The sequence below is a fragment of the Camelus ferus genome, chromosome 21 (genome assembly GCF_009834535.1).
Source record: "Camelus ferus isolate YT-003-E chromosome 21, BCGSAC_Cfer_1.0, whole genome shotgun sequence".
NCBI classification, from domain to species: Eukaryota; Metazoa; Chordata; class Mammalia; order Artiodactyla; family Camelidae; genus Camelus; species Camelus ferus.
Window position 1 is genome coordinate 10,374,379 of NC_045716.1, and position 20,043 is coordinate 10,394,421.

The 20,043-nt window shown below is 36.9% G+C and overlaps 1 protein-coding gene across 9 annotated transcripts in view; it reads right to left on the reverse strand.

The window, feature by feature from the left end:
* DNM3 (dynamin 3) overlaps window positions 1–20,043 on the reverse strand; it is a 475,573-nt gene that overhangs the window by 282,395 nt on the left and 173,135 nt on the right. For 7 of the 9 annotated variants that reach the window (XM_032463725.1, XM_032463729.1, XM_032463731.1 and 4 more), the window contains exons 13-14: window positions 17,898–17,949; window positions 17,047–17,076 (exon numbers count right to left, since the gene is read on the reverse strand). In XM_032463725.1, the coding sequence (XP_032319616.1) occupies window positions 17,047–17,076; window positions 17,898–17,949 (82 nt within the window). The remainder of the gene's footprint in view (window positions 1–17,046; window positions 17,077–17,897; window positions 17,950–20,043) is intronic. The other 2 variants (XM_032463730.1, XM_032463727.1) reach the window with 1 other exon arrangement.

Consider the following 20,043-nt stretch of genomic DNA (forward strand, 5'->3'; position numbering starts at 1 on the left):
CTACTGGAGTCCAAATGCTGTTCATAATTGGGCAGTTATGTCTAAAAGTTAACCAAGTGTGAACCAGTTTCTTTCTAAGATTAGACTCACACTTCAGACCTATACATAATCATTTTTCGGGTGATGTATTTAGGTGCTACACTTAAATAATCACCATAAGCAAGCCTGAAAGGACAACTCTGAGTTAACAATTATAAATAAAGAATTATAAAAAAATTCCAATTGTTTTCTCTGGATGACAAAAAGTAATGTTCAAAGTTAATAAGCTGCTTTAATACATTCTAGATGTTCCCTTCCAAATATTAACACTGTAATATTATAGAGAACATTTCCATACCTGGTCATTAACTTCCAGATTTGATTTTAAAATATGTAATTCCTTCTTTTCATTCAACAGTTATTTTTTTGGACACCTTTCATCAGCAGGCTCTAAGTTAGACACAAAGAATTTAGTCCTGAACATGGCAACACTGTCCCTGATCTTGCAGAGTTTACAGGCAAGTAGGGAAGAATAACACCAAACAAGGAAATGGACACTGAGTGTGAAAGGGACAGACTCTTATGGGAACATACAGCAGACGACTGAAAATACTGTAGAAGACAGGGAAAGTACTCCTAAGGAAGTGATAAACTAAGGAAAATGAGAAGATATTCAGGAAAAAATGGAAAAGAAGCTGTTCTAAGCGCCAAGAAAGAGCGCATCAAAAGTCCCGGCAGGGAAAGGGTTCGGCCCATTGAGGGCACTGACTGAAGGTCACCGCTGGAGCACAGAATTCAAGGGCACTAGTGGCAAGAGAAGGCACTAGACTCCGGCTCGGGATGGATAATGGAGGCTAAAGTTTAGACGTTATCCTACAGGTAAGGAAGTATTTTTGCGTGGTTGTAAATAATGCAGTGGCATGTTCAGATTTTTTTGTTTGCACCAAAACAAAAGAAAATCACGGCAGATGGTTTACTTGCTTGTAATTTCAGCCAGAAGTTTTAGGAGAGAGTGTTGCATTCTGCTTAAAGTAAGTCTTTTAGTTATTTGTGGATTTTAATTACCCATATTCCCCCTGACCTTAATCACGGCTAATTGAAAATTGGCTGTAACTTAAGATACTCTGTGAGGAAACTTAATAAAGGGAGGTATGTAACAGATGAAATCCTGATTTCTGTTGAAAACTGAAGAACATATAAGTAAGAGCCATTCTGATTTCTGATGGGAAATGGAGAGGCCCTGGTAAATATCAGTCATCCAGAGCAGCTATTTTGCTTAATCCCGTAAACTAGTTGCAGATGTTGGCTCAAATACTAGACTTTGCATCTGTAATTTTAAAATTGTCTCATATTTCTAAAACCTGACTCCGTATGCACCGGAAATCAGTGACATGAATTATGAACTTCAGGAAGAGGAGAAGCACAAGAAATGCCAGAAGTGATAGGAGATAATATTCGGGGCAGTGGTCGAGCTATGTGCACAGGATGAGTGAAGGATGACACGGTTCCTTCCTCCAGGACGTGGATCCTGCAACCAGGCATTTGAAAATGAAACCCTGCAAATGGATGTACCAAACAAGAGGAAGTCATTTATAGATAGTTGAGTTCTCAAAAACAAATCCTCCTTTTCCTTTTCCCCTCCTCCACTTTACAGCAGGTCAACAGGAAGACCAGAGTTGCTGGAGAAGGAAAAGATTTTCGAAGAGGAAAAAAAAAAAACTGAACACAAATGTCCACTGAAATTCTCTTACCTTAATTAAGAAGATTATATTTAGGAGACTGCAGCAGGAAACAATAAAATGACTTGCCATTAAACTCAAGTTTTAGTTATGACAGTGCTTTGTCATTAAAGACGTTTATAAAAAATCAACAGAGACTTTAATTAAAACTCAGAAAAGGAGCTGGAGGTGGTAGAACTCCGTAAATAAAGAATTCATATTGTACTGCAAACAGAGAATAATCACAGGCATTGGAAATATGATGATGATGATTGAATTGCATATCATATTTGTATTTCTCGAGCTCATTTTTATTTATGTACACTAGTCCCAAGTAATGCTCCATGGAGGCAATATAAATGGCAGCACATGGAATAATCTACCCACAGGGGCCATCCATCACAGGCTGAGAGTGTAAATAATCTCAGCGGGAATCAGGACAAAACCTTCAGCCAATGATTTGGTGAGGTAAGAGCACAGTACAAAGTTTCAAGGAACTTAGGTTTAATTATGAAACCAGGACACTCATTTCCTGGAGCGGGAACTTTCATTCCGTAGACTTCAGCCTAGTGGAATTCCCTGAGGTGGGAATGGGTTAGTTGCTAAGTCAAGGAGATTTTATCATTAACTCTGGGGGCAAGACATTTTATTCTTTAGTTTAGCTAAAGCCCTACACATTTACTTTTTGTTCAAGAGATCATCTCTGATAAGTTTTATTTATTTTCTGCACTTAAATAATTAGGAAACATATATTGCTGGGCAAATAAACCACACTGGTCTTTCCGGGATTTTTCAGATAAATCTGAGACCAGCATTAATTCCACTGTGGTTAAATCAGTCTTCTCATACACGCAAATGACTCCTGAGGAAAAGTTAATTTGATTCCACAGAAGTTAGCAGAGTCCTGCTCATTGAAATGTCTGGAGAGAGAAGAAAAGCAGGGATTTACAAAGGGCTGGGTGATTAGGGCAAATAAAATTCTGAACTGTCATGTAAATCTGCTATCTGGGAAATCTGACATACTAAGATTAGAAAACATAAACTTCTTTGAGGAAAAAAATAAGATTATTTTCAAGTGGAATTATTCCATTACAAAACAAAATTTTTAAAAATTATGATAAAATGTTCCAGCAATTTACACTAATGCTGGAATAAATGCCCTGACATTTAGATACCTGACAATGAGACTAAAAGAAACCAGGGAGTTGGGAGTGATGCTGAGAATGGAGCCCTCAAGGCTGACCACCAGGTCCTCCCCATCTAAATGACACAGTCAGCACGAGCATTCTTTTCTATGAACATACATCTCAGGACTCTCAAGAAAATATCTTAAGAATGTAAAGATGTCTCTGTATTTTGAGGATCCTGAGCTAAACATTATGACTCAGGAAAAGTTCTGCGACGTTACTGCACTGAGTGTGAAACAATTCGTGCTCGAGGGACAGAAACTGCAATTTGCCTTGGTCATGGTGAATTGGGGACATACTTATGTTGGGTGGATTTAATTTCAATATGGGAAGCAATGAACAAAAATAACAAAAGAGATCTACTGGAAATACAGACAAGAATTTCTCAGCTTCTATTTCCTTTTGTTTTCACTGTGATGGTGAACCAGTGGCATGCTTTCCAAAGGACCTTCAGATATAGGACATGCACATCATCCGGAACAAAAGATCCCCTAGCACCTTTGTAGTCAATGAGGTTTTACGATTTGCTCTTTGCTAATCCCTTAATTTGCTAAATTGAAAGGACTGGGATTCTCGTGGTATAACAAATAAAGAAATTAGCAACTCTACACTGGAGCCTCAGCATGTGAATTGGTGGTGAGACTCCAGTCTGGCCAACAGCTAAAAGCCCTTTTGCTCCTCTTTATATTCTGAGTAACCATACTGAGTTTCACCATCTTCTTAAGACTCATCTCCCACTCCCCTGCCTCTAAACAAACAGACCAGCCTCCTGCTTAATCCAGCTAACTGAGATAATCTGGAATGAGGTATCCACTATTCTTTTCTCCTCGGTTTCTGTGATATTTCTTTTTCACTAGGAATTTTAATATTATTGTATAGTTATTCATTTTGTATTTATTCATTTATAAATATATTTATCTTATAAAGAATAACTTTGTTTCATAGATAAAATATATTAATTTTAAATTAAATAATAGGAAAACCATTTAATGGCAAAAGAATCACCCCCAAATGACCAAATAGAGCTTATACTAGGAAAGCAAGGATGGTTAATAAATCTATTCAATATAGCAAATTATATAATTTGTTCAATATGTTAAGACCATGATCATCTCAATGAAATTCAATGCTCATTTCTGAGAACCTTAGTTGAAGAATAGAAAAATTTCTTTCTTTATCACAATAAATGTATCTTAAGCCAAAAGCCAACATCAAATGGTTATAAACGATTCTAAGAAAACTATTCCCATCAAGATAAAAAACCTAAGAAAATCAACTGCAATTTTATAATTTTCTGAAAGAAATAATATATAAAAATAGAAATAAAAGATACAATTGCACAAACAAGATAAAAATTATCATTAATTTAAAACCTACTAGAGAATCCAGTAAATTCCACAGGCATAAAATAAATGCTTAAAAATGAATAGTTTTCTTTATATAGCAATAAATAGTTAGAAAATATAATCGAAAAACATTCCAACAACATAAGGGTATTTCCAGTTATTTTATGTTTAGAAAGAAATGTGAATTCACCTATGTTAGGGGAAAAAAAGAGGAAACTATAATAAACAGAAGGGATCATCTTCTGATTAGATAGGGAAAAGGACATGAAAAATGTAAATGTAAATTATGAGCTTTACAAATATCTCATCAAAATTCACATAGAACTGGAGTTGGAATATCACAACAAGGTTTTCACCTTCAAATGAAAGAATGAGTAATCCACAAAAGCAATATGCATTTTTCCAAAAAAAAAAAGAGTAATAAAAGAAAATGGCCTGGCAGATATTAAAGTGTATTAGACTGCTGAAGTCATTAAAAAGTGTGTCACTGTACAAAAATCAACAGATGGAATGACAAGATAAATAACCCAGATAGAGATCCCAGGACAAAGAGCTTGTCCATGACCCAGACTGATGCCAGAATTCTGCCACTTATCCACACTGTGACCTGGGATGAACTATTTGACTTTTCTAAACTTCAGTTACATCACTTATAAAACAGGAAAAATAATGAAACCTACTTCACAGGGTTGCTGTAGAACTGTGTGCATTGATGCAAGGAACACACTGAGAGCAACACCCAGCCACAGAGTAAGGTGTCAAGAAACATGAGCAGCTATAATTATTACTATTACGGTTGCCATTTTTATATGATCACAGAAGTACGGCAAACCAATTGTGATGGTACGACTCATTAAAAAAATTACATTTAGACATTTGCTCATTTGGAATAAAACTTTATAATAATTACTACTGTCATTGTCAATAACTAAGTTGTTACAATGTGCAAAACAGTGCTTTCAGTTCTTTACATAAACAAGTGTGTTTAATCCTAACAGGTAGATACAATAATCACAGCCCTTTTGTAAGTGAGGAAACTGAGGCACAGAGATTTTAAGTAACTTGCCCATCGCTGGTGAGTGGCAGACCCAGATATTGAAATCTGGCAGTCAGGCTTCAGAACCCAGGCTCTTAACCCCTGCACTCTTTTCCTCAAGTACTGCCTTACCTTTACCATACACCATGATAAATCCCAAATGGATTACAGAGACAAATGTCAATAACAGCTTCATAAAAATGCTACAAGTAAATAGGTGAATACTTAACTGCTCTGGAGGTGCACAATACCTTCCTAAATATAAAAGCAATGGAGGAAATAAGAGAAAAAAGAGTAACAGATACTTTTAAATTTTTAGCATGGAAAAAGTAAAATTAAATGCACAAGAAAATGAAAAAAAGTGTTAAGTATGACAAAATATCAATATCATTATTTATAAAAATCATTATAAGTCAAAAAGTAAAAAAAAAAATCAAAGAATATAAGCAAAGGCATGAACAATTCATTCAGAAAAGAATAGTGGTCAATAAGCATGAAAAAAATTTCTCTCATTAGTAAATTATAGACCTAAGTGTGGTTTAAAGAATGCAAGTACATGATTAGCAGGAAAATAATTTTTATTTTTGTATAACTAAGTATAAAATATATATATATAACTAAACATAAAAGTCTATAAAACTATTAGAAAAAAATTTAAGCAAGATAAAATAAAAATGCCACAAAAACTGAAAAATTTGTCTACATCGAAATTATACGTTTTTGTTTTATAATATATAATAAAGTTAAAGTCAAGTGATAAATAAGCAGAAAATATTTGCACTATATGTAATACATACAAGATTAATATTTGGCTATAAAAAAAATCCTAAAAGTCAAGGAGAAAATGACAGCCCCTTCAAAATGGGCAGAGGACATAACTAGACATTTCATAGCAGAGAGAATATGAATGTCTACTAATTGAAAAGGCATCTCCATAACTTGCAGTAAGTGAAATGCAAACCATCTGTACTGTGGAGTATACAATACCATGTGCCAGTAAAAGGAGTCTTCTTGTCTCCTGCCTATGTACATACATGGAAAGATCTCCAAGATACATCACTAAGTGGATAAAGCAAATTCATCTTCCAATATATTAACTAAGCATCTACTACACACCAGGTTCTAAATGTTAGAGATACATCAATGAACAAAAAAAGACAAAAGTCATTGCTTACAGTGTAAAATACAGACTATATGTGACCACTTTTCTTTTTTAAAATCACAAACCATGTGTCTTTATGTGTGTGCATGTGCGTATGTTTGGGTATGTATATATTTGTGTATATATGCTCTGAAATGATAATAGCAGTTATAGCTATTGAGGTGAATGGGACTTGGTAAGAGTCGAGGGTATATGGACTTGATCTACATTACTCGACTTTTTCACAATGAGAATGAATTCACATATTTCTTGTGTAACAAACAGAAACCAAGCTTCAAAATCACGTAACACTGAAGCATTGTACTAAATAAGCTATAACGTGCATCTAAGAGAAGGACTGAAGCAAAAACTAAAGAAAACTTGAGGAGAGTTTTCTCCTTTTTTAGAATAACAGCTCTATCCTTGACTAAGTACTTGAAAAGTCACTGTGATCAAAGGATTAGACAATGAGCCAGCTAGTAAGGGACAGAAATGGCAGCAAGTCTACTACAGTGAAGCTGTAGGAGACTTGGGTTAGACATCCAGGAGCTAGCACTGGCATTCCCCAGGCCTGGAGTCAGGAGCAGGGAGGGGCAGAGTGGGCGGGGTTGGGGGAGGGAGGGAGGGGCTTGGGCGGGTCTATCACAGGTGTGGCCTATGACAGACCTGCCTGAGAGAGAAAACCAGCAATTCCTGGTGTTGGCCCAAAGAGTAGCAAACCCATGTGGAGCAACTCCACCACCAAGGTGGCTGTGTATAAACTCCTCTGAGATGTGGAGTGGAGATTTAACAGGTGAAAATTAAAATAGTGAGAGCTACATATCCAGGACCAAGGAAATGATGCAATCCTAATATCCAAAACACTGAAAATAGTCATAAACAAGAAGATACTAAGATGTCATTTATCTGATCGTTAAGGGGAAAATTCAGGTCTGAAATTACAGTGGCTAATAAGATAATAGTGGGAGAAAAGAAAAATTTACATGTTACAAAAATTCTATGGATTCCAAAAACTTACTTGGAATACAACACATTGTTCTTGGGGGGGGGGGGTGCAAAGAGGACAAAAGAGACAGAGGGAGGAAAAGGGGGAAGGGTAGTTCTAAGACCACAGGAGAGTGGCAAGAGGAGAAACCCTCAGTTTGCCCAGGCGCCCATTTCCCTGGTGAAATAAGACCAGGCCTCAATTGCCCAGAGGGAAGACCACAGATGAAATGTGGGGCTAGATTCTGCCTACTGGAGGGATTTTCAAGGTAATTTTGAATAGATAGGATTTTTCTCCTCACTGATTTTAAGCCCTAAACCCTCCATTAAGATATAACTTGGCTGTAAAAATACAGTAAGCACATCTGTATATTTTCTGGAAAAAAACCATGAGCCATGTATTAAGTGCTATTTCAAGTAAAAGTCTAGATTTAAAAGATACAGAACAAATCAGTCTGCCATACATTTCACCAAATGCGGCTTTCATGGACTCCATTCTCTTGTCTACTTTATTAAAATAAAGATAGCTGCATTTTATAAACTACTGACTGGCCCCTCTGGAGATACTTTTCATAGAATTAGGAAATAAAAAGGAAACACATTCTAACAGCTGTTATAGCTTTTCATTGTTGATCAGTGCAGTGGACTGAACGTTTGTGATCCCCCCAAACTTATAAGGTGAAACTCTAACCCTCAGTGGGATAGTATTAAGAAGTAGGGCTTTTGGGAGGTAATCAGGGTTAGGGTAGTTCATGAGGGTGAGACCCGATGACAGAATTAATACCCTTACAAAAAGAGGAGGAGATATGGGACTTCTCTCTCTTCATGCACCAAGGAAGGCCATGTGAGGACATGAAGAGACCCCTCGCCAAGAACCCCACCATGCTGGCACCCTGATCTTGGACTTCCAGCCTCCAGAATCACAAAAAATAAATATCTGTTGTTTAAGTCACCAGATCTATCTTATTCTGCAATAGCACCCCACTCTGACTAAATCAGATTAATTCATACACCCAAGTTCAATCTACTCAGGATCAATCAGCTTTAGATAAAGAAAAAGTTTAATAAATAAAAATATTAGTGAATGGCTGAAATGATGTGACTTGCCATAACTGAGACTATTAAATGAGATTCTTGGTGCAATTTATGAACTGTTAGAAGCAGTTGTTAAATGCTGTAATTAAGAGAACAAAGTCCAGAACCAGACTGCCTGGATTTGAAGCCTGGTGCTGTCAGTTATAATCTGTATGACCGGACACATTACTTGGCCTCTCTGTGCCTCAGTTTCCTTAGTGTAAAACTGAGATAATTAGGGTACCTACCTCTTAAGGTTGTTGGGAGGAGTCAATGAGTTAATGTGTGTAAAGTACCTGTAACCACACCTGAAGCACTTGTAAGTAATGAATGTTAACTGTTGTGATTTATACAGAACTGGTGGGGTGGACAGCCATTTGTTCTGTTACGTCTATTTTAATAAATAAAACTTTCCTACTTAGTAGGTTTTGAAAATGTAAAGTCCCAAATCTTAAAATGGATTTATAGTTCCACACCATGTCTATGGAACTTCATGGGTCCATCTCTGTCAGTTTTTTCCCTCTGCCGTCTTCTTCCCTGTCTTGTGGGACGGGGTGACACTGGAGAGAAGACTACATGAGGAATAAGATGAATGAGGAAAAAGAGAGTTTGTGTATTACAATTAAAAAGTGTTAAACGTTTCACTTTTTTCCTCATGATAAATTATTTGTAAGCTACAAGGTTTTTTTTAAAAACTGAAAAATTCTCAGGAAGCAACCCTCCAAAAAACAAGTAGCTAATCAAAATAACATTTTAATAGTAGTATCATGGAGAAGGAAAGAACAGCACTGCTTTATCTCAATCGCAAGAGGTATTAGTATTTTCCCAAAACAGAATTTAAAAAATACCTTTTAAAACTCCAATGATCTGATTTATAAATTCTCAGTTTCATAATTAAAATGCATCAGAATATTGTATATATATAATCCAAGGTAAAATATTATTATAATAACCCATTTAAAAAAGAAGAAAAAGAGAAGAAAATCTGCAAGTAGACAAAGTATAGTGAGTTGAATAGTGTCTCCCAAAATGTCCACAAAGAACTTCAGAATGTGACTATATTTGGAAATAGGGTCTTTGTAGATACGATTAATTAAGATGAGGTCACACTGCACTAGAGGGGTTCCAAATCCAATGACAGGTGTTCTTGATAAGACAGGGAGAGGAGAGGACTAGTGAATATAATAAAAAAAAAAAAAAAAACAGTACACTCACAGATGTAAAGAACAAAGTAGTGGTTACTAGTGGGGAGCAGGAGAAGGGAAGGTACAAACTCTGGGCATAAAGACAGGCTCAAGGATGTATTGTACAACATTGGGAATATAGCCAATATTTTTTAATAACTAAGTGGAAAGGAACCTTTAAAATTGTATAAAAATTAAAATTTTACATTAAAAAAACTCAAAAAAAAAAAAAGAGAGAGAGAAGAGGAGAGGACACAGGGGCAGACACACACTGGGAGCAAGCCACATGAAGATGGATACAGAGATTACAGTCATGCTGCCACAAGCTAAGGAATGCCAGGAGCCAGCAGAAGCCAGGAAGAGCCAAGGAAAGATTCTTCCCTTGAGCCTTCACAGGGAGTATGACCCCGAACACACCTGGATTTCAGACTTCAAGCCCCCAGAACTTTGACAGAGTAAGTTTCTGTTGTTTTAAGCCACCCCAGTTTGTGGTACTTTGTTAGAGCAGCCCTGGGAAACTCATACACCAAGGAAAATGGCAGAATGTTTATAAATTTAAAGATTTAAACGTCAGGCTAAGTGGCAATAAGCAATGCCACATTATCCTAACAGGAAAGAAATACAGCTAAGAAAAGTAGACCTCATTTTACAGTTAAGATACATGCTAGAACAGCTGTGATGTATGTACTGACATGACAAATTATATTCCCACTGACTTCCACTGCATAATGTTAAAAATGCGTTCCTTGAAATGCAATCCATCTAATAAAAATTATGTTTCCATTCCTTTGCTGATAAGGGACATCTACTTAATGTACAATGAATAGAGATAAGCATTATATTCTTGAAGAATTATTTACTTCTTAGATTAAATAATTTTTAATTATTCAGTTAGTTCTTTTTTTAAAAAAAAGCATTAAAACACCAGTTACAGCATTGATAGTTTTCATTAAAATAGGATACCTTGAAGATCAGTACAGAAATGGAGTAAAAACTTATTCAATTCTTCCTACAAAAATGTTTTTTAAAGTACTTTTAATTAAAAGAACTTGATAAAGAACTGCTGATTCGTTTAAAATTTACACCATTTAAAAATACATGTTATAAACTGCTTATTAGAGTACTGAGGTGAAGACATCCTTTTTGCTCTGTCAGAAAGATGTCCTCAAAAATTAATCCATGATGCAGAAGGAACACTCCCAAACTCATTCTTTAAGGCCACCAGCACCCTAATACCAAAACCAGACAAAGATATCACACACACACACACACACACACACACACACACACACACACACACACACAAATTGCAGGCCAATATCATTGATGAACAAAGATGCAAAAATCCTCAACAAAATATTAGCAAACTGAATCCAACAATAAATTGAAACAATCATACACCATGATCCAATGAGACTGAGTCCAGAGATGCAAGGATTTTTCAATATCTGCAAATCAACTAATGTGATACATTAACAAATTGAAGAATAAAAACTATATCATCTCAATAGATGCATAAAAAGCTTTTGATAAAATTCAACATCCATTTATGATAAAAACTCTCCAGAGAGGGTGTGGAGAAAAGGGAGCCCTCCTACACTGCTGGTGGGAATGTAGCTTGGTGCAACGGTTATGGAAAACAGTATGGAGATTCCTCAAAAGACTAAAAATACTTACCATATGATCCAGGAATCCCATTCCTGGGCATATATCTAGAGGGCATCTTAATTCAAAAACACACATGCACCCCAATGTTCATAGCAGTGCTATTTACAATAGGCAAGACACGGAAACAACCTAAATGTCCATCGACAAATGACTGGATAAAGAAGTTGTGGTATGTTGTGGTTGTGCTGAACAGAAACAGATCACAGACATAGAGGACAAACTTATGGTTACCAAGGGGGTAAAGAGGGGGAAGGAATAAATTGGGAGTTGGAGATTTGCAGATACTAACTACTCTATATAAAATGGATAAACAACAAATTTCTTTTGTATAGCACAGGGAACTATATTCAATATCATGTAGTAAGCTATAATGAAAAAGAATATGAAAACAAATATATGCATGTATATGTATGACTGGAGCATTATTCTGTACACCAGAAATTGACACAACATTGTAAACTGATTATACTTCACTAAAAAGAATGCAAATAAAAAAAGGAGAATCAAAAAAAAGTCAGAGGGTGAATTATTAAATTTAATCAATAAATGAATATAGAGTTTTAATAATGAGGTATTAATAATCTTATATTCCTTTAAGAAGACTAAATACACAAGAATCTTATTATTGAAATTAAATTGTTCCGAAGACAAACAATGCCCAACAGGTATCAGGTACCAGCAACCCTCACCTCTGATGTACCTCCTCCAGGGTCTATTCTCTGATCTTCCAACAGCTGTGACTTTCAGGTGAAGAGGAGCCCACCCCCACCCCCAGGCCATGTGATCTGGCCTATGCCAACCAGGGCATCTCGTTCTCTGGCCATCGTGATGAGTTCAGGAATGAGCACATGATCCAAGCCTGTCCAATCAGACTGACCCTCACGAGTTTTTCTGAAAATTCTGGGAGAAAGACTCATTTATTTCTGCTGGATTCAAGCTAGGAAGGAAACCCCCTGGCAGCTGATAGCTGTCATACTGCAATCCTTTGGGGCCCAAGAATGGAGCCAACAGTAAAGAAACAGAACTAAATACTGGAAAGAGTTTGTCCAGTTCATCATAGTTTATCAAACCGGGTCATCTTGACACCGTTTGAGTCTCTGAAATGTTCAATCATGTAAATCAATTAATTCACTTTTTTCCAAGGTTACTTAAATTGAGTTCTTCTGAAATTTATATCTGAAAGAATCCTGATACAGATACTGCTTCCAGGAAGTCAGGTGAGGGTGGGAGTTAAAAAGTGACAGACCCTGAAAGGTAAGATTAGGAGGGAGGGCTGTGAGGACCCCCCCACTGTAGCCCTGGAAGTTGGCAACCTTTGTTACCCAGTTGTAAAAAACCTGATTAAACTCTCACCTCTTTTTAATAGTGGTCTCAAAACTGTTACTTACAGAGACTGAAGTACTAGGGAACTTGGTAGGAAAATTTCAGAATGGTGGAGCGTGTTGATTTTTATTTTTAAGAACTGGAGGGGGTCCTAAGGAAAAGAGACTAGTGTCTACTAAAACCAGCTTTCAGAAAGTAGGGAGGTAAGAGACCCTGCATTGATAAGAAAGGCATTTTCACATATGGCCTACAATTCAAAAAGGTTGAGAATCTTATCTGGGACCTGTAGGTTTGGGAAAGCCAAATTTCACATTCCATCCTAAAATTAGAGCAACAGAATGTACACTGGTGGGAAACAGAACAGACAATAAGCCTGGGACTAGGAAGTACTCTGATACCCAGGCTCCTGCAAGCACCTTCTCTGCTCCCTGCATAAGGAAAAGGTCTTCCCAGTTGTACAACTGCAGTTGTACGGGCCAAGGAGCATCAGCTGTGCCTTCCTGCTCTAGACTTTTACAGCTAAAGGAATGGATTATCATTCATGTAAATGCCACATCAATCTTCCTGGCCTCAGTATATCCTGGCCCTTAACACATTCTAATCCAGAAAATTTTATCCCCATTTCCCTTTAGTACCCAGACCTTCTGAGGACAAATAGTGTTCCACAAATATCTATAGCTATTGTTTGTCATTCCCCTCCTCCAGTGGCTCCTTCTTATTCCAATAACATCTATGACTTTAAGGTGGCATTCTCTTCCCTCCTAAACCTTGAGATACAGCATCCCACTCACTGACTTCAACCTGAAGCCCTACCATTTTTTCCCTTAAATCCTGGTACACATTTTCTCTAATTTCAGAAAAACCCCAGTGCTCTGGTTTGCCCATGTCCTTTCAATGTTCATTCAACATCCTCTTTTGTTTTTTCTTTTTCATGGGCACAAGCTCAGATTATATGTTCCTGTTTCCTTTGCAGTTAGGTGAGGCCAAATGACTGAGTTCTGGTCAATGGAATGGAAATGGAACAGATGTGTGCCACTTCCAGGTTGGTCCTTACAAACCTCCCTCACTCAGGGTTCTTTCTCTTCCCGATCTGTTGGAAGAATGAATTCCAAAGTCCATTACTGACCAAGTGAAGCAGGGATGCCCCCACCCGACTCCATCTCTGTGACTTTTATTGGATTATTAGAGCAAGGTGAATTAAATTGTAATTATATAAAGCTACTGAAATTCTAGGGTTGTTTGTTACTGGGTTAATCTCTCATGACTAATGTTCTGACTAATACATCAATCAAAAGTACTCATATTAGATTATACAATACGTAATTTCAACCTATCTTTCTTCAAAACTTTAACTCATCTGCTCTCTTGACCTTACATGCTGCCTCCCTGGAAAAATCTCAGCTCAGAGTATTAATTCCATTATCTCCTTTCTCAGCTTTGTTCTACCATCCAGCTGAGGAGTAGAAAAGAAATTCACAAGACCAAGAGGACTGGTACTACCTTGGGTGGTCCCCCAACACTGCACAGGAACTTCTTCCTACTTAACATTCCCTGAATTCATCAGCTTCTCCTCAAGTCTAGTACAAAGAGCTTAGCAAGCCCAGATCCCCATAATCTCTTGTCTGCAACAGCCTCCTAACTAGTCTTCTTCTAATCTTGTCTTCACTTCAAAGCCTTTCTCCACACTATAGACAGAATGATCTTTCTACTGCATTATGATTGTGCTTAAAAGCTTATAATGGTGATACTCCACTGCTCCCAGCATCACACACACAAACATACACACACACACAAACACACACACACACACAATAGCTTTCATAGAGCTTTAGTCTTAGTGAAAGAAAACAAAAAATAATAAACAGGATAACAAGATAATAGATAGTAACAAGATATTAGGGAGGGAAGGTGACTTCAGATTTGATAGGCAGGGTCAGCCTCTTACAGAAGTGATGTTTCAGTGAGGCCTGAAGTATCTGAAGTATCAGAAGGAGCAAGGCTTGGAAAGCGGGGTAGACTTCAATTACTTACCATCACCCCCACTGGGATCTCCCTGACTGCAGGGCCCACAATTTATTCATCATTCTCTGTTCTAACATTTACCACAGTTTTTGACACTCTTAGGTTTCAAATATACATGTGATGAGTGAAGAGATAAATGAAGTTTTTTGGGCAGATGAATAAATTTTGGGGCAGTGCAACTTTAGGCTAATTGTGTGCTCACATTTTTTATTTTTGTACATTTGTCAACATCAACTTGTAGAACTAAGCAGACAAGTTGCTAGTAGACAAAAACAAATGGGAGTTTTGACTTTAAAGAGGAGCTTTTCTTTCTTTAAATCCTTCTAACGTATTTCAGAACAGATTCTGCACAGCCATCTTTACAATCAGGGGCCCTAAGAAGTTGTCAGAACAGATGAAACATTTGCTAGGATAAGTGCAGAGTATTTCAGTCCCAACAATGATCAGTTAGCAGGCTGGGCTCCAAGATGCCCTGGCTTTGAGCTTCTTGATAAGCAAAAATTGTTTTTATACAAACTCAAATCAACCTCAGTTACTCAGATTCATAAAGAAAATGGTTTCAAGTCAGTATGGTTCATTTCAGCTAAGTAGGAAAAAAATAGAGGATTCTTAAAAATGTATTGCATTTAATTACTTGTTTTGATTCTGGAAAATAAGATATTCAGGTTCATAACCTCTTACTTGCAAAGAAAAAGGTTAAAATAACAACAGTGACAACAAATTTGACAGCAAAACCTGATATGAAGTGAAAAGATTTATGTCTTTCATTTAACCTACTTAGTGTGACTATTCATTTGTTTCACTGTAGAAATACAAAGTGTTTAATTATAGGGAGCTCTTCTGACCCTAAAGAAGTATTAGGTAATATATGATATATGCAGTGGTTTTCCAAAATCCAGAAAGTTCTAAACTTTAAGACACATCTGGCTCCAGGGGTTTTAGATAAGGGATCTGTATTCCATTATAACACTCACCCCAATTCTATTATCTTGAGTTATAAAACTTCTATAATGCATGGGCTTTGAAGTACTCAGTGAAAGTAAAGACACAGAAACACAATTAGCATGATTTTAGCATTTGGAAGTAATACAATTGAAGTGTTCCGAGTTTCCTTTCATATCTGATTTAAAGCATGCATTTATGCCACTATATCATTGCTTCTCCAATAAGTATACACTTCTATGAGCTAGAGCTTCTGACCATGGGGAAAGTTTTATAGATAAATCCGTAACACCACATTCAACCTTAATCTGGGCATTGTAACCTTCAGAATAATTTGCCATAGCTTCTGATTTTCCCAAATGTTCCACTGTTCTCATTTTACAACTTTCATAATTTTCTTATACTTCTTATTTTTTCTCCTCAAAGTTTCAAGAAGCAGCACCTACCTGCTGGGAGCAAGGTTTCTACTCTTTACGGGGCACATATCCAGTACCCAGCTGCAAACCTCATTATGTAGATTATTTCTGATTCTCACAATCACCCTGCAGAGACATTTTCTGTTCTTCCCATCATACAATGAGCATACTCAGGTTCAGTGTGTCCAAGGCCACATGGCTACTAAGTGACAGAGGAGAATTTGAACCCAGGAACATCTAGCTTCAAAATTTGTTTCTTCCAAAACATCTTGAGGGAAATAACTGACCCATCTTCCAATCTCATTCTTAACTTGTGCTTAGTTGGAAGAAGGACTTTAAGGCCACTTGCTTCAACCATGGTAGAAATGAGTAAAACTGATTTTTGAAATGCCTATGCTAGTAATTTGACATTATCTTTGCACTTCCATCCATTAAGTGAAGATATAGTACCTGGTTTTAAAAGCTTCAACTCAAAAGCCATATAAAATGTCAATCAATATAATTTTGGGGTTTTTTTTATTTTTTAATAAATACAAATAATTGGGATTGGGTAGGCTTATCAACAGATATGATATATCAAAAGCAGATGTTCCACATTCACCCACCTTTTAGAAGTGTCATCTACATTTACTGGAGATATTATCATACAAGGGGAAGAGAAAGGCTTACAACTTACAACAACATAGCATAAAAGGACAGAGATGAAGATCATTAATGATTTTAATGATTTTAAGGCCCATTAAAATTAGAGAAATATCAAAGCACCCACAGTGTTAAAGGTTTATTATTATAGCATTTTAGAATTTACTAGTTCATACCTTTCAATCACAGCAAGTTATTAGCAGTGAAGGGATGAACCCTCTTAAGAGGATTTTTATTTCAATGATAGGGTGTTATGAACAAGACAATCTAAGTTTAAAAAAATTAGTAGCAAGCGCTAGTTGAGTTAATCAGTTAAAGACAAACTGTGCCCTTGGGAAGCTAAATGAAAAAGCAACAGTAAAGCTTACAGAACTTAGCTCGTACAATTTGCCTTGAAGGCGGAAGATTGGTTCCCTGAAATAGCAAAGAATTATATGCTTTAGTTCAGAAAAAAAGTTTTTAAAATAAAGTCTGTTATTACCTCTTCTCCTTTCAAAACAATGGAAAAAATTCTAGGGCAGAGGTTTCAATTTGTTCAATAGTTGTACCTCTGAATTAAAAAAAAAACTATAAAATCATCATTGTTTTGACTTGAAAAGAAATAACAATGCAAATATTCATTATCACATAAAACATAAAAGAAACAGCAAACTGTCAGAGTTAATGCAATCTCTGCAGAGCGCTATTAGTCAGAGACAGCTGGTCAGCCCAAAACACAAAAACTCAAAAGATCAGATCATCTCAGGAATTAATGTCTTCATTAACCCACAGGATTTGGTGAGGCAGAGATCAAATCTTAAATCCAACAACTGCCTTCTTTATGAGCTGTCCCTTCACTGTTACCAAGCTGTGCAAATGTGTGAACTAGTCAGCAGCACCAGAAAGCTCATGCAACTACTCACCAGATTTTAACCTTAAACTGACTCACAGATTCAATGTTAAATCAAATTTAAGGGTAATGTAAGCAAGCAAGGTAGGACACAAGGAGTCAAATTTGGAAAGCAGAGCAAATAGCAGAAAAGTTATTTAAAATAAATCAATAGGGTTAACTGCATATAAAATAGCAAAAAAAAAAAAAAGCCATTCACTTCAAAAATTTAAAAGCAAAAACAAAATGCTGCATTTCTAGCAAAATTTGCACATGATTAATTTGCATTTAAAAAAATAGTCAATCAAGCAATTAAGTTCAAATTTTGGGGGGCATGCATGCACTGATTCTCTTAAACAATTCCTACCTGATTTCCAATTGTGTTTTTCTTGTGAACCTGACTGCTCCTCTGCTGAGCGCTGAGAAAAGCAAAGGAGAGTAGCACTGAAGAAACTCGTAAGACTTTTTTTTCTGAGCAAGTTAACAGATACTAAAATAAATACAGGCATTAGAAATATACCAACAACTGAGGTAGAGCTAATATCAAAAATCCAGGTCAGTTTAACTCTGAAAGCAAAACCAACTCAGTGGAACTTCTAGAACCAATGAATAATCACAAACCAAAAATAAAACACCACGGAAAGAAATGAATCAATGCAAGTATTTGTGATGTCCCCACGGGTTCAGAGAATGGTTCTGCTAAAAATGGAGAGTTAACGCTTTTTGAGTATATGCCATGTTCTAAGTGCTTTACTGATATTAGCAGTTTTATTTAAACTTTAACCCTGTGAAGTAGTTACTTTTAGTCTTTTCATTTTACAGATGGAAGCTAAGTGCCTTCCCAAAGTTACTGAGCTAACAAGTGCTGGGACCAAGCAGTCCAACTCCAGATTCCAAACTCTTTGTGATATCACCTCATCTCATTGCTTTGAATTTCACTATATCCTGACAACTCCCATGGTGCATCTCTAGCTTGGACCTATCTCTCCAACTCTGGATTCATATGTTTTCAACGACTCCGTATTTCCACTTAGATGTCTAATGGTCATCTCAGACTTCATCTGCCAAAACTGAACTCAGGTTGTCCTCCCCAAATCCTGTTCCACCCACATTCTCTCCTCCTTAATTAGTGACAATTCCATATTTCTAAGTGCTGAAGCCAAAATCCTTGGTACCTTTTTCTCTCACCTCCTCCACATCCAATCATCAGCAAATGCTATTGACTCTATTTCTCAAAATGTATTTAAAATTTAATCTCTTTACCACTTCCATTGCTACCACCTTGGTCCAAGCCACCGTTATCTCTCACTTGCAGGGTTGCCATCACTCACTCTTTGGTCTCCGCTTACACACTCCATCTTTCCTCCACACAGGAGTCAGAGTGATCCCTTTAAAAGGGGAATCCTGTCACTCTTCTGCTCAAAACCCTCTACTGCTATGCAACACAATTAAACTCAGGGTAAAGGTCAAAATTCTTACAATGGTCCACAAGGCCCTTGATCCCCTCTCTCTTCCTCTTTGACTCATCTCCTCCTCCTCTCCACCTCACTCATTAGAGGGGTCCAGCCATACCAATCTCTCTCTTTTTTTTTTTTTTTTTTGGAGCCCACGAGGCACACTCCCATCTCAGAGCCTTTACACTAGCTGCTCCATCAGTCTGAAATACACCTCTCCCATACACCTGCATGGCTCCTGACATCACCTCCTTCAAGTCTGCATAAGTTTACTTTCTTAGTGAGTCCATCACCATCCTATTCAAAACTGAATCCCTCCCTCCCTCCCTCCAGGCTTCTCATCCCCCTTATACTGTTCTATTTTTCTGTCATCTCCCACCTTCAAACATACTGTACTGCTGACTGAGTTTTTTGTGTTTACTGTCTGTCTCCCTCCATTAGAATGAAAGCTCCTTGTGAGCAGGGGTTTCTGCCTCTTTAATTCACTGCTATATCCCCAATGCCTAGAAACTATCTGGCGTGTAGTTGGCTTCAACAAGCATCTGTTGAATGAGAAATCCAATGAGGCTGATACCATTAAAACATGAGCATAGAGGGAATAAGAGCCAACAATTGATCCCAACAATTCAGCCCCAGAGCTCTCACAATTAGGCACTATGTTACTCAGGCTCTCAAAGGAACAAAGGCTTTCTTTTGGCGAGTCCATGAATAAACATATTACTGTAAGAAAACACAACTCATTTTGGTTGTTCTGAGAAGACCAGCAATACCAAAACCCTCTAACTGGTCATTTAATAGTTTATAGAAGCTGTTTTGGAGATCAATGGAATAGTCTATAACAGAAGAAAAGAGATTAAAGTCATCAATCAACTGTTTAAAGTGGTAGGATATTAAGAGTATTCAGTAACACATCAGAAATCAGCACCACACTTAGAACAGTTGTTCAAAACAGCAAGCTTGCATAATCTTTTGTGATGTATTTTAGCTGCTTCCCTTTACTCAAACTCATAAAAAACCATATACTACATTCAACTGATGGTGGGAAAGGGGTGGTCCCTG